General features: G+C 35.3%; 1 protein-coding gene across 6 annotated transcripts; it reads right to left on the bottom strand.

The window, feature by feature from the left end:
- Nucleotides 1-6864: 6864 nt before the first annotated feature.
- gja3 (gap junction protein, alpha 3) lies at nucleotides 6865-14062 on the bottom strand. 6 transcript variants are annotated; one of them, XM_046845778.1, is made up of 5 exons: nucleotides 13857-14062; nucleotides 13098-13160; nucleotides 12442-12831; nucleotides 12019-12089; nucleotides 6865-11840 (listed from the first exon to the last, which is right to left on the bottom strand). In XM_046845778.1, the coding sequence occupies exon 5, from the start codon at nucleotides 11821-11823 to the stop codon at nucleotides 10522-10524; it is 1302 nt and encodes a 433-aa protein (XP_046701734.1). In that variant the 5' UTR covers nucleotides 11824-11840; nucleotides 12019-12089; nucleotides 12442-12831; nucleotides 13098-13160; nucleotides 13857-14062; the 3' UTR covers nucleotides 6865-10521. The 6 variants fall into 6 exon arrangements, with proteins under 6 accessions (XP_046701734.1, XP_046701736.1, XP_046701732.1 ...); XM_046845780.1 differs by lacking the exons at nucleotides 13098-13160; nucleotides 13857-14062 and having other exon boundaries at nucleotides 12442-12483; nucleotides 12814-12831; XM_046845776.1 differs by lacking the exons at nucleotides 12442-12831; nucleotides 13098-13160 and having other exon boundaries at nucleotides 6865-11858.
- Between the last annotated feature and the right edge of the window lie 243 nt (nucleotides 14063-14305).

The following is a 14305-nucleotide window of genomic DNA, read 5'->3' as shown; positions in this document are numbered from 1 at the left end:
ACTGCATTTTTATATTCTAATAATATAAAATAATATTAATTCATGTAATCTTTATTTCTGTTTTCATTTTCTTTCATGTAAAGAGTCTTGAATGACCTTGGTGTACGAAATGTGTTATAAAAATAAACTTAAATGACCTTGCCTTGTGATATTTCAAGGTTAGCATGGGCTTTATTATGATGCCATATTTAATCACCTCTGGAATACCTCATGGATATCCAATGAAATGTTGGAGGTTTGCTTAGATTAATTTCTAATAAAAAATTATTTCCGTTGGAAAATCATACAATATTATTTACTGCAATGTTAATAAAATAGGAGTAAATTGTGGTAGCTGTAAATGATTTTTGCAATGAAATAAAAATTATATGCATGAATGCATCACAACTCAATACACAATATGCACTAAATGGACACAAGCCATCTGTTGTAATAATCTATGTTTCTCATTTCTATCTCTCCCTCTCTCTCTTTCTCTCATTAAACATGGTCCTGATGTATCAGTGACCGTGTCCCTTTTTCTTTTCAGACCTGTGTGATTCATTCTGATGCCCTTCCTCTAAATGGAGTTTTCTGCATTTAAAGACCACTAAGTGCAGCTGAGGATGTTGCCACTTAAACAGTCTAAAGATCCATGAAGGTACTGGGGAGAGTTTTGACTCAAGAACCATTAGGATGAAAAAGAATAATAATAATAATAATAATAATAATAATAATAAACAGTTTGCTCCAATGACTTAGGGCTGCCATTGCAGTTAACAGTTTTCTATTTAAATGGCCATCACTGAACAATATGGGAACTGTAATAAATTTGTATCACCCAGATGAGAATGAGCTCTTTTAAGTCTAATTCCTCTAAAGGTTTCTTCTTCATACCATCTCAGGGAGTTGTCCTTGCCACTGTTACCTCTGGGTTGCTTATTATAAATAGATATATAGGGACTAATTTTAATGTTTTAAATGTATATTCACAGTATGTTTATTTCTGACTATGTCCATTGTTAAAACACTGTACAAATAAAATTTCATTAAAAGCTCATCTTGTTTTAAACTGAAAATATCAATCTAAGATATGCTATAGCACCTGGCTTAACAGTAAAAATATATTATGAAAAGAGAAATAACATTTGATTATCTCAGAAAATATAAGAGAATATCAGAACTGTTCCTATGTAAGTGACCGTTTGTCTTATAGTATTTTCTTTTACTCTTTTCTCTTTAGATAGATTCATTGACAAATCATTTGATTAATTGAAATATCAATAAACCTGATGTATATATGTTGGACCAAAAGGTTCAGTTCCAAGATATCACCAAACTGTTCTATTATCATTAAACCTGCCAGTGATGTTTATATTGTACTCAATATACAGTGTTACTGCAACCTCGTTGGTTACCTTTATGGTGTTCTGAGTTCCCTGTGTGTTATTTATAGATGGTCATGGAATGCTGAAGAGTGTGTGAAGAAGGAGCAAGAGGTGTGGAAATGCTTGTGCAGGCATGTGACCTTGATGTGGTGTGTACAAATGACCTTTAAGTCTTTTTGTTGTGTATTCACTAAAACAAATTTTAAAAGACAATATACACACTGAGTTTTTCCAGCAAAACGAATAAAAACTTTAGGTATGTTTAGATACCTTTCTTTACATTGGCAAACTGTAGAAATCCTTTTATCACACCATACAACAACTGAAAACTTGGTTCTTTATTAACTCTACATCTTAAATGCTGATTTGGTCTTTTTCTCTCTTGTGGTCCAGACTTTATTTATTCCAAAACGTTTTAACCTGGGGATTGTATCAACTGATATCTGAATTGCAAGTGGTGAGCCTGAGAAGTGCCTGAATTCTAGTCTATGTGAAGCAATGTGCAAGTGTGAGAGACCCTCACAAATCTCCAGCACATTCACAATACAACACAAAATGGACAATCCAGTTTCAAAAGCAAAACTAAAATGTTCAGTAATATGTAGTGCAGTGATAAAGTTTTTACTTTATCAAAGGCTTAAAGCTGTTTGCTATTTTAGGCATTTTTATCAATAATGTGGAGTTAGTGTGTGTGTGTGTGGGGGGGGGGATGTTAATGTACCTGTGTAATGCAGATCTGGGGTAGCTGTTGTCCTTCACATCGGTGAGAGACTCACAGTGTCAGAGTGCAGAATTTGTAAAGACAGTATAAGAAAGCTGAATGATTGTGTTTGTACATTAGTACACTGTTTTAACACTTTTTTGGCCAGACTTCAATAACTTGTTCTATTGATTTAAAGTTAAAGCGAGCACACAGCCAGGTTTGCATGAGGGCGGGTGGGAGTAAAAACATTTTTTGACCCTCATAGGTTTTTTTTTGTCTGGGCTCAATCCCCAAACCTTTCATGGCACATAAAGAAAGTGCTGCTCTCAGCAGGGTCAACTGGGGACAAGCCATGGCTGAAACAAGGGCAGACTATAGGGGGCGATTCAACCTGCTCCTATTTAATAAATCCTTTCAGAATCACATATGAACTAACCTCACCATTTAAATATAAAACAACAGAAAGTGTGGGTGAGGGAGGGAGGGAGGGTTGCTGTGTGTGTGTGTGTGTGTGTGTGTGTGTGTGTGTGTGTGTGTGCGGGTTCAACTGAAAAGAAAGTTCAACTGCACAGTTCAGAGAGGGACCAGAATGGTTGACAACTGCATTTCTCACATTTTTTGTTACAACACTTTTTGGTAGTTCCTGCATTTCAGATCAATAACATTTAAATTAACAATATTAGACATAAAAATGATTGCCCATGGCTACATAAATGTACAGGATGCATGGTAGTGCAACTTGACCGTATAATGAATCACTCTAATGACTTACTGATTACATCACTGATTGCATGTGACCAGATTTTAAATTGAACACAGAGTAGCAAGAACAAAAACTGGTATAACAAATGCAAATGCTGTCACTGCTAACAGGAAACTTTAGCTAACATTCCATTCAAGTTTGGTTGAAAAAAAACATTTAAATGTAATATTAAAAGAATGTTTTAAGATGTCTTTTTTATTATTTCAAATAATGATCCTATAATGTTAAGTGTAAACAAAGATATCACATTTTAACTAACATTTTAAGGATGTTTTGTAAATGTTCTTGAGGTACAGAGGTTTGGAAGTGATGAAGTACAAATACTTTGTTACTGTACTTAAGTAGATTTTTCTGGTATCAGTTAAAATTACTACACTATCTTTCAGACAACTTTTTACTTTTACTTATTGCATTTCAAAACAGGCTTGTTACTTTAGTTTTAATATATTTGGTTAAATGTAAAAAAAAATTCTTCTCATTGTGCACCATTTTCAGCCCATGAACTGATTTCCTGTCATTTTCAATCTGCCACTGGTGTATCATTTCCTCTTTCTCACACACCACTGAAGTAGTCTAATTTATGAAGATAACAATGAGCAATGCAGAAGGCAACAAGAAGTATAGCTCATGTAGATGAGACAGAGGGAGTCAGTGATGTAAACATGACAGAGCAGGGACATTCCTGATCACCTGATCATCATCATATTTTCTCTGCTTGTGTTCTGCATGGTGGATGTTCAGACTGGAGTTTAGATATAAAACAAATAAAAAATTTAACTCCACTGAAAATAAAAATTCATCAGTAAACATTAGTTTTACTGATATGCCAAGTCTCAAATCTCCAGTGGTTAAGGTGCTGGATTCTGATCGGAAGATTGGGGGTTCAAGCCGCGGTATCGCCAAGCTGCCGCTCTTGGGCCCTTGAGCAAGGCCCTTAACCATCTGTGCTCCAGGGGCACTGTATCATGGCTGACCCTGCGCTCTGACCCCAGCTTCCAAGCCGGCTGGGATATGTGAAGAACAAATTTCACTGTGCTGTAATGTATATGTGACAAATAAAGGCTATTCTATTATATTAAATCAAACACCAAAATCCACCATGATGCACATAATGAAACGTCTGGGGTACTCAAACGCACCGGCACATTCTGAGGCATTTTTTCCTAATAAACGCCTAAATGTTCAATTACTCTATTTTTTATGATCGTACAGATAAGAGCAATACATAATTTGAATCTGTAAAAGGTCTATGTTTATTTGTATACACCCATAATAACAACAAAATGCTGTGCTGTTGTAAAATTAAGAAAATAGACAGGGGGCGCTCTCAGACGTTTCTGTCGTCTCTCTTCACAGACACATACATAAATAAAACAACCTGAATCTCAGTAAATACTTTCCTCACAAACATAATAAATATATGTATAGAAAGCTTGAAATGTCTACTGAAAATTTACATCAAAAACGAATATTCTTTGATTATGAAATCCGTATGAAAGTTAGAAGAGATACTGTTTCTAGGGTATCATCTCATTAACCCACTGTGTGGAAAAGTTCAGTTTGGTGTCTTGATGATTTCCGTTATTTAAAACACCATAATTACTTTAAAACATTTATAGGAATATTTTGTCTTTATGCTCTATGTTAAGTTTGGTTTCACTAATAATAAACATACATTTGCATAAAGCATCCATATTTGTCCAGGCCTATGTTGATTAGAGTATTAAAAACTTGAAAGTATTATTCAAAGTTTAATTTAGAACAGATAAACATGTTTTAATAATCATGCAATAATCATGCGATTAATCAGGGTTAAATATTTTAATCGATTGACAGCCCTGATAGCAATATGATGTAAGGTTCAGTTACCAGCGTGGCACTAAAACAGATAGTAATAATGGCTACTTTTTACTTAAGTTCATGTCACAGCCCATAATTCTTTACTTCAGTAGAATCAGTACTTCAACTTTTACCAGAGTATTTTAAAACATGAGTATCTGTACTTCTACTTAAGTGAAGGATGTGTGTACATTTGCCACCTCTGTTGAGGTAACATACAATACAGTATTCTTGTAAAATGTATGTGTATGTTATTCTATACAATATTTATAATAAACCATTAGCACACTCATGATAACAAAGAAGAACATTATCTCAGCGACATTAGTAAAACTTTATAAGAACATAAATGAGAAAGGACATGACGAATGTATTCTTATAAAATTTACTCATAATTCGATATGTTTAACAAAGCTAGAATATTTTAACCGCATTATTTTGAGGATTTTGAAGTAACAGATTATACAATGTTCTTAATAAAACTTTAGCAAACTGTTTCATGGTGACAAAGAAATAACAGTATCTCAACTACATTAGAAAAATTTAATAAGGATATCGTTGAAGCGTGTACATTCTAGGAGGCCCCCGAAAACTTAATTCCCCAAAAATCATCACCAACTTTCTATATGATTTCACTGTAAAAGCCTTGCATAGGACACAAAGACTGCTGAATACAATGTTCTGTATTGATGGTTTCAGAGCAGCAATAGCATACCACTCTATTTACTCCATTCATTCCACTGTGCAGTGGATAAATAAATTTCATATAAAACACAATGCAGTGGATTCTTTGTTAAAAATTTTGCTACAAAATTCACACCCAGACCTGCCAAGGACAGCAAAATCACTGCTTGCCAGTAGCAAGAGTGTTGAGTTTGAGATGAAATTAGGAATGCAGTATATCTACATTGGTTGCAAGTTCATTAATTTATTCTTTAATTTCCTTATTTTTTTAATACATTATTTTTTTCTATACATGAATGACATCATCTACTATTTATGCATAGTATGTTGACAAATCATTATTGGATCCTTCAGATTTGAAACTGATAGGCAGTATCAGTGATTTGTAGTATCTGGTTGCAGATTTAACCCAGAATCAGAAATAATTCTGATTTTAAATAATAGTATTGTATAATAGGCTCATAATAATAGGCTATTATAGGCTTTTGAAGTTTCCTATGATCTTTATTATAGGAAAGCTAATAATAATAGATGAACATTTTAGACTAGTACAGATAAAGGGTTTATAATTTGAAAAGCTTTCCTGGAATAAACACAGGGAGGCAGGGGCCTGGACTGAATTTGCTTGTTGATTAAAAGCTATAAATAACTTGTGTTCTTCCAATGTGTTTAAATCTTAGGGCTGGAGCTACACAGCCCCACATGGACACTTCTCTTCATAGCTATCACTAACAGACAGGTCATCGCATGACACACTGCAGCTACTGAATACAACACCCCCTACTTATCATCATCTATCCACAGCTCAGGTCCTTATCCCCCACCCGACATTGATAATTTTGCTTCACTGTTCTCTTTCTAAATGAACTTTTTGCTCTTTCCTAATTTTTTGGGGGTTTCCTGTTTTCTTTCATGGTTTCTCATACATTGTTTGAAAAGTCAGCAAAATATGTAGCTATATGTCCGGAAGAACTATGATTCACTACTCTTTACTATGAACATCGTTGTCTTAATCCAGCGGTCTTAAAATAACTGTGGGCTCTTGTTCTTTCCTAGGTGTCTAGACACTGACCACATGAAACATGGGAAAGAGAGGCTAGTACTGAAAACACTAAGAAATATCATGTATTTTGCAGTAGCAGCTCATGATGTCTCTGTTTGTATTGTTCTCTGTTGGGTTATGATATTTAAATCCAGTGAAGTTGTTGTATGAGTATATGTGAGTGAGCAGATAACTATGTAGAACATAGTCATATGTTGAGCGGCACAAAGAAGGGGTGGGTGTCAGTATAGGCGCATCCTCTGGTTTAATTAGATAACATGATCAGAGATTGGATAACAGTATGGTTTCCAGCAGTTGGAATAAGAAAAAGGTTCTGAAAAGATCCAAAGGATCCTGTGCATTACTGTAAGATGAATTAATACTTATTTAAAACCAAATTATTAATAAACTAATCATTTATTAAAACTCAAATTGCTGATAACACTACATCAAGTTGCCTGAGGTTAAATTACATAAATAAACTTATTTTTAAAAGTCCAGGACAAAATAGAAAATGATTAAACTCTTATCCAAATCCAAAACTTTAGATTTTCTTTAATTGATAAATAGAATATGGCACTACTGTGACATTGACCTGGTAAGAAGGACTTTAGTCAGAGAAATAACCAAGAGTTATGAGTTAGAGTGATGTTCAGCTTACTATAGCTCAGACACAAAGCAAGGTTTAATCTAAAATGGCTTTACCAATTGTGCCAAAATGAACAGGCATCAATAAGGGTCAAGAAAGCTAAAAGAATTTTACAATCATCAGTTGGATAAATGTTAATAAAATGTATTTTAGTTCCAGGTTGTAAGAGTATAAATAGAGAGGCTCATTAATGTACAAAGTAAGATTTTCCTGTGTCGGGTTATACAATGTTAAAACTTTTGCTACTTGATTTCACTGATTTGCTGGCACATGTGTGAAGAGCAAAGTGTGTGATAGTACTGTGACATATTTGCCTCCTTCCCAATTTACTATGATGACCTTAACCCTCACATCGCCTTGTGGAATTTGATGTCATGTAATGATAAGTCTAACAGTTATAGGCTGATGAGTGCCTGCTCTTTAAAAAGATGTATTCAAATGGCATGTCTATAACTTCTGCTATTATGTAGAACAAAATCAAACAAGGAATATTTTTTTATATTTTGACTATAATGTACTATACTTTAGCCATCTGCGTGATGACCTGCACTTAATGCTTTTGAACTCTGAGTTCATCCCTCACTCTGTATGCACTTAAATATAAGCTGATAGGTTCTATCTCCCTTGACAGTGTCATTGCATGGAATCCGTTCCTCAAAGTCCGAACATGATCACTTAGCTACTTAAAAATTGCGTCGAACATCAATTTGTATTGTACAAAAAGTTTATTCAGTAAGAGTTTTGTAAACAATTGAGGTAAATGTACATTTACATCAACGTGTTTGTATATCAGAAAGTATATCTCAAGGCACTTCTTTTAAATAGGCTACTGTTCTGACTGTATGTTTGGGGTTCATTTCCCTGACTGGTCAAAGTAATCTTGCTCTGAATGAGATAATCCAATCATTTACAAATGAACGGTAAAGTAAAATGCTGCAGCTAAGTATAGTGCTTACTGGTTTAAATGGAAATTGGTGGTAACCTTTGTAAAAATCCATTTTTGTGTGCCTTTAAGGCTAACAGTTTTAAAACTAAAACATGCTAAATGTATGGCTGCAACCTACGAGATTGTTTTAACCCCATTTGAAGTCATTTAATTTGAGAAATACTGTCTGTAACACAATATTATTAAGACATTTTCCTTTAAGGATCCTTTTTTTTTTCACTGAACAGTGTGTTTTACTCATATGTGCAAATCTTCAAATATTTACTAAAATGTAAACTTTAAGGACCAAGAAATAGCAACACAGTACATTGTACATTACAGTGGGGCAAAAATAAATTACATACATCTGGAAATGCTTTGATTTAATAAAAGTAAAATGCTTTTAGTGCTGCCATAAGTAAAAGTGTTGATCAGGCCTTTTATTTTAATATATCATTTTTGTAATTATTTATTTTAAGTTTATGTTTAAAAGGTAATGAATATAGAGTTAGAGATTCAGTCCTTTAAATGTCTAAGTGTTTTTCACTAGTTCTGAGTGATGGCCATATTTGTCAGGTTAATAATTTAAAGCATTTAAACAGCTGCAGCAGTCACTAATGAGTAGGACAGTAAAAGTCCTTTAAGCATTTTTTCCCAATTACAAAATGCCTATAAGAAAGTCTGAAATAAATATCATTTTCAACCAATTCCTTTTAAAAAACAGCATTTTGTCATAAATAAACTCAAAAGGAAATGTTAAATTGCATGTGTACCACTGTATTCACATTACATTGTACATTAAATGCAGTAAAACTATCATGTGTATCTGAAGACAAACTGAAAGATATGTTAAAACTCTCCAAACTAATCTAGAAGTGTAGCATCAAATTTATAGATCAGTTACACTGTGCAAAAAAACAAAACAAAAAAAACCAACGTGTTCTTATTCAGACAGAAAACTACAATTAACTGAATTGTCAGTTCACAAAGCATTCAAATGCAGAGGCAGATGCTGGCTTCAAGAGATTATAAACAGGTCTTCTACAGTAAAAGATTTAAAAACTAAAAGCTTGTCGTGTTCCATATATTTTAACCTGAATGTAATTTTATCGTACATTGAATTGAAATATAGTTATATTTCAATGATCTAGGGCTGAATAATGTACTAGGTTTAGCAATAGGTAAGAATTTTGAAGAAATAAGTTGAAATGTAGTTTAAAAGATTGGTATTTAGTTATTTTTCATCTACTGAAACTGTGTAGCAGTGCTAATTAAATTAAAGCTCTGAAACCATTAAACAAAAGAAAAAGACCACTGGTATTACTGACAATCAGTTTAAAACCAACTCTTTTAAATGAAATATCCTATTTAAGCAATGCAGTAGATCATTGCCTCTTATCAATTCTGAATACCAAGCTTTTGATTTAAAGTCTGGTAAATGATTTATATTTCCAAGATTTCGCTCCAAAGCTTCATGCTCAGATGTTATAATACACATATACAATCACAGTCAATAAACTGGGGCAGAACAAGGTAAAGGTTGTGATGCCAGAGCGGCTGCAATGAATATTTAAGAAATTGTGATGTGAAAAACAAATGACATCAAGTGTGTGGCAATTAGGCATGCAGAAATGACTTGTTGTTGAGAGTAATCAGAAGAGAAGTTGTTTGAAACTGTTTTGCACTGACAGAAAGGCTACAGAAACTTAGCTACTCTTTACAACCATGGTGAGCAGAAAAGCATCTCAGTTCATCCCAGTGTTACAACAAAGCCTGTTTATGTTCAACAGTCACCAGAATTAACACGTGAAAATCAGGTATCTGAGGCTATGGTGGGTGCAGGCTTACCAACATTTTTCAATCCTCTAATTTTTTTTGCAGTTTTTTAATGTAGCCTTAGATAGCTGTCCTTGTCTAATAGGAGAGAAGCCAATATGGGGTTTTTTTTGTTGTTTTTTTGCTTCACATCATTCTCATTCTAATCAAAACATTCTCATCAAACCAGGTATTTTTACATGCAGATCTGCTGCTCACTGGAAGTTTTTTTTTTTTACAGCATTCTATGTAAACTCTTGAGACACTTGTATGCGAAACTCTCAGGTGATCTGCCGTTTCTGACATATTTAAACCAGGTCATCTAGCATTGACAGTCATGCTGTGGTCAAAGTGGCTGAGATAAATGTTCTTCCTATTCTAATATAAACACTTAATTAGACTCTTAATCTGCTGCCACATGATTGGATAATTGCATTAATGAGCAGGTTTACATGATTAATGAGCAGGTGTACATATATTACTATTGAAGTGTTTCAATGTTTTAACAAAAAACGTGAACTGAACAAGCTCTCTTTTATCATATCACTGAACTGCCACATAACATCAGACACCATTCAAGTGCTATATATCAACACCACAACTCACTGATTGCACAGCTGTCAGGGTTTTATGTTTGTTTAATCCCCCTAGATAACGTCCAGAATCCTGACTCTCATTTATATTTTCACATTATGTTTTTTGCATTTCCTGCATCAGCTTTGCAATTAGGGTTATTAGACAGCCAGATCATTGTGCCTTGCTCTAATGCTGCTTGTTTTGCTTGCTCTGCTCATGCACCGGTGCTCAGTAAACATGCTTGGTGGCTCGTGCATCTCCACCGTAGTGGTGACGTGAGTCTCCTCTGGCTCACACATCCCACTACTCAAAAGGCCACCACTTGAGCTGGGAATGCTGGTAGCGGCTGCAACGTCTCTGGGTCGCTGCTCGTTATCAGAGGAAGAGGCAGAGAAGGAGGAAGAAGTAGAGGGACCAATGGCCTTCTTTTCCATGGTTTGTTGTTCAGTGGCCAAATTGGCCCAGTTCTGCTCAGCAGCCAGCCTGTGGTTGTTGCTGCTGATGTAGAAAGAATTTGGCTCCTCATGCAAAGGATCAATCTTATACTCTGTTGTTACAGGAACTGACCCAGGCTGGAGGAAGGTTGCACTACCTGCTGCCAAACTGGTATATTTGGGAGGATAGGAAAGGCTAGCAGGGTCAGTTCTGGAGGCAGCAGGCATGGCTCCTGTCTCCACCATGTCAGTATGGGCTAGTGACTCTTGCCCAGGGTTGTATTCACTGCTGACACCCTGTTTAATTTTCTTCCATCCTAGATGATAAATTTCTAATAAATTCAGCACAAGGGACACGCAAGCCACCACAAGCATGAACAAAATGAAGATGGTTTTCTCTGTGGGTCTGGACAGGAAGCAGTCCACAGTGTTGGGGCAGGGCCACCGTGCACACTTATACAGTGGCTTGAGCTTGAAACCATAGAGAAAATACTGACCTAAAATGAAACCCACCTCAAACAGAGTCTTGAAAATGATGTTGAAGACGTATGTGCGCAACAAGGCACCCCTGATGCGGATTTTGCCATGCTCGTCTCTGATTGGTGTTTTTTCCTTTTTCGCACCTCCTCTTTCACCCTCCCCATTTCTATAAAGGTTTTTCTCGTCAGGATGTCCTAGTGCCTTCAGCAGCAACTCCTCCTTCTCTTTGTGCTTATCCTCCATACGGATGATGTGCAGTATGTGTCCCAGGTAAATGAGCGTTGGCGTGGACACAAAGATGATCTGCAGCACCCAGTAACGGATATGTGAAATGGGAAAGGCCTCATCATAACAAACATTTTCACAACCGGGCTGCTGAGTGTTACAGGTAAAGTCCGACTGTTCGTCACCCCAGACTTCTTCTGCTGCTGCCCCCAAAACCAGGATCCTAAAGATGAAGAGGACAGTCAGCCAGACTTTGCCAATTACCGTAGAGTGTTCTTGTGCATTCTCCAACAGCCTTCCAAGAAAGCTCCAGTCACCCATGCTTCACGATTTCTAACCTAAAAAGAAAGTACAGTCTGGAGTGAAAATGCCCAAGGAGAGAGGAAAATAGTCAGGAAAGGGAAAAAAAAGTCAAATGAACCTGTGTTAAATTATACATGAATATGAGCTGAACATAAACTTAACTGATTGTGCTAATACTAAAAGCAGTGAATAATTTCGGCAAATTGGACTTACATAATCATTCCACACTAATTCACATAGCATTTCCCATCTCTGCATAAATTGTGGTTCTGTTCAAGCAGTCACTGTTTAGACAACCAAACAAAGATTAACAAGTCCAAAAGAATAAAGATATACAAGTCTATTTTTTCTATTTCATTGTCCTAAAAGAGTTTCAGTAATTAAGAGTAATTATAAGTTTGGCATGCACTTTCTCTCCTTCTCCTGCATGCTTTCTCTTGTTTTTTTCCACACACACACACACACACACACACACACACACACACACACATATATATATATATATATATATATATATATATATATATATATATATATATATATATATATATATATATATATATATATACACACACACACACACACATACGGATATTATATCATCACAGACATACAGACAGTGCACTACTCTCTCACCTGCTCGCCTCACTGCTCAGCAGGTATGTGCTGAGATCGACACTATAATGTTCGAAAACATGTGAGCGCACTGAATAGACATTGCTGTGGAGAGCCATACAGGACATTCCTCCCAGAATTATATGCACTAATAGAATTTAGTACATTTTAAAAGATATTACACAATTATGATAATTATGATGACATACCTACCCCTCACTTACACCACTATATTGTAAATATTTCTCAAACACCATCCTCTAGTATTATTATCTCAATCTGAATCAGCATCAACATTTTATAGTTGTCAAACAATTTTAGAATAAAATAATTTATATATTTATATATATATTGTATATTTGAGAATATACAGGGAAGCACTTTGTTACTTACAGAAGTCTCTGAATATTGCTGAAAAAATATATAAGATCAAATCAACTATGCAACAAGCAAATCTATCAACTAAGTTTTGCAATGTAGAATGCAAACATGCAGCCTTTCTTTAATTTCACTTATTCTTTTACATTTTCTTGCTTGGTGTCAGTATAGACTGTATATTGACAAGCCCTGAAAACTATTCTGTGTTCCTTTAATATTTGAAGTGAATCATAGTAAGAACTGCATTAGAAATGTTTCTAATGTGAATTGAGGCATCTTTCCAAAGCAGACTTTCATACCTCTGGACTTGAGTACCCTCCGTCTAGCAAGGAATAAAACTGCTTAGATCTAGTTTACTTTAGCTGAACAGAGCAGAACAGAACAGAACAGAACAGGGTCCTTTAAATAAACGAATAAAGCTGTAAGTGTGTATATTAAATCAATGTAATTATTATTATTATTAATAAAAGTGGTGAAAGTAGTAGTAGTATTAATAGTAATATAACTAGTAGCTATTTTTATCTGTCTTTAAAATATTTTGTTTCTAAACAAGCAGAAATACATTTATTTATATTTAAATAAATCAATAATATTTTGTTTGTTTTAATTGATTGCTGGACTCCACAAAATCATTTGCCAACAATTTAGCATTATTAGTTTTGGTAATTTAATCATTACATCAATTATAAAATAAATTATAATAAATCAATAATACCAAGAATCTAGAAGCTTTTTCACAGTAGAGATGAAACAGAGCTCGTTATGTCAAAACGGACTGTGCTAGATTTCCTTTTGTTCCCTTTCTGTATGGCGAAAATATAAATACTTTTCTATCAATTTTTCTTTTAGTGGCATTCAACTAAACATGGTTAAAAGCCATGTAGGCCACGGACTTAAAAATGATTCAGAAAGTAACTATGTGTTTAGACATTCTTGAAGTTGGAGATGCCAAAAGGAGCTGCAGAATTTCACTGATACTAACATTAGACTGAGCAGATGCCCCCCCTCTCCCCCCTCTTCCCTCTCTCCCCCAAACCCAAATTACAAACCCGGCTTACCAAACTGTTAAGAAATGAGTCGCTCAGTTCATTCTTGCACACACTTTTTCAGGCGTGGACTCGAGGTCAGATGTGAGCGGAACCATCTAATGTTTAGTGAAGAGACGAGTGAGGAGTCGGTGATTAGTGAAGCGCGGCTGAGTCCCACTGCAGGCCATCGCGCCCCTCTCCTGCCTCACTGCGCACCACCACCAGTGACCAAGAGAGCCAGGAGCCCCGGTGCGCGCGACCACGCCCCCTGCCACACGCGCTTTATCTCACACACTCACGCACGCACACACGCGCGAGCAAAAAAAAAAATTTGCTATAAAAATGTCATAAGTATTTTCAGTTCATGTGTTAAAGTCTGCATATCGCCATTTACTGAACAGGTGAATATCAGGATACCTTTCTATTTATAGAAATAAAGCGCACATAATAACTACACATCCAACTAAGTGCACGTCCCA

The sequence above is a fragment of the Silurus meridionalis genome, chromosome 3 (assembly GCF_014805685.1).
Source record: "Silurus meridionalis isolate SWU-2019-XX chromosome 3, ASM1480568v1, whole genome shotgun sequence".
NCBI classification, from domain to species: Eukaryota; Metazoa; Chordata; class Actinopteri; order Siluriformes; family Siluridae; genus Silurus; species Silurus meridionalis.
The sequence above is the reverse complement of the archived record's forward strand: the minus strand, read 5'-3'. Positions and strand labels throughout refer to the sequence as shown.

What these genes read in the sequence shown, in the direction of transcription:
- gja3 (XM_046845778.1), bottom strand. Translation starts at nt 11,823, where the DNA reads ATGGGTGACTGGAGCTTTCTTGGAAGGCTGTTGGAGAATGCACAAGAA.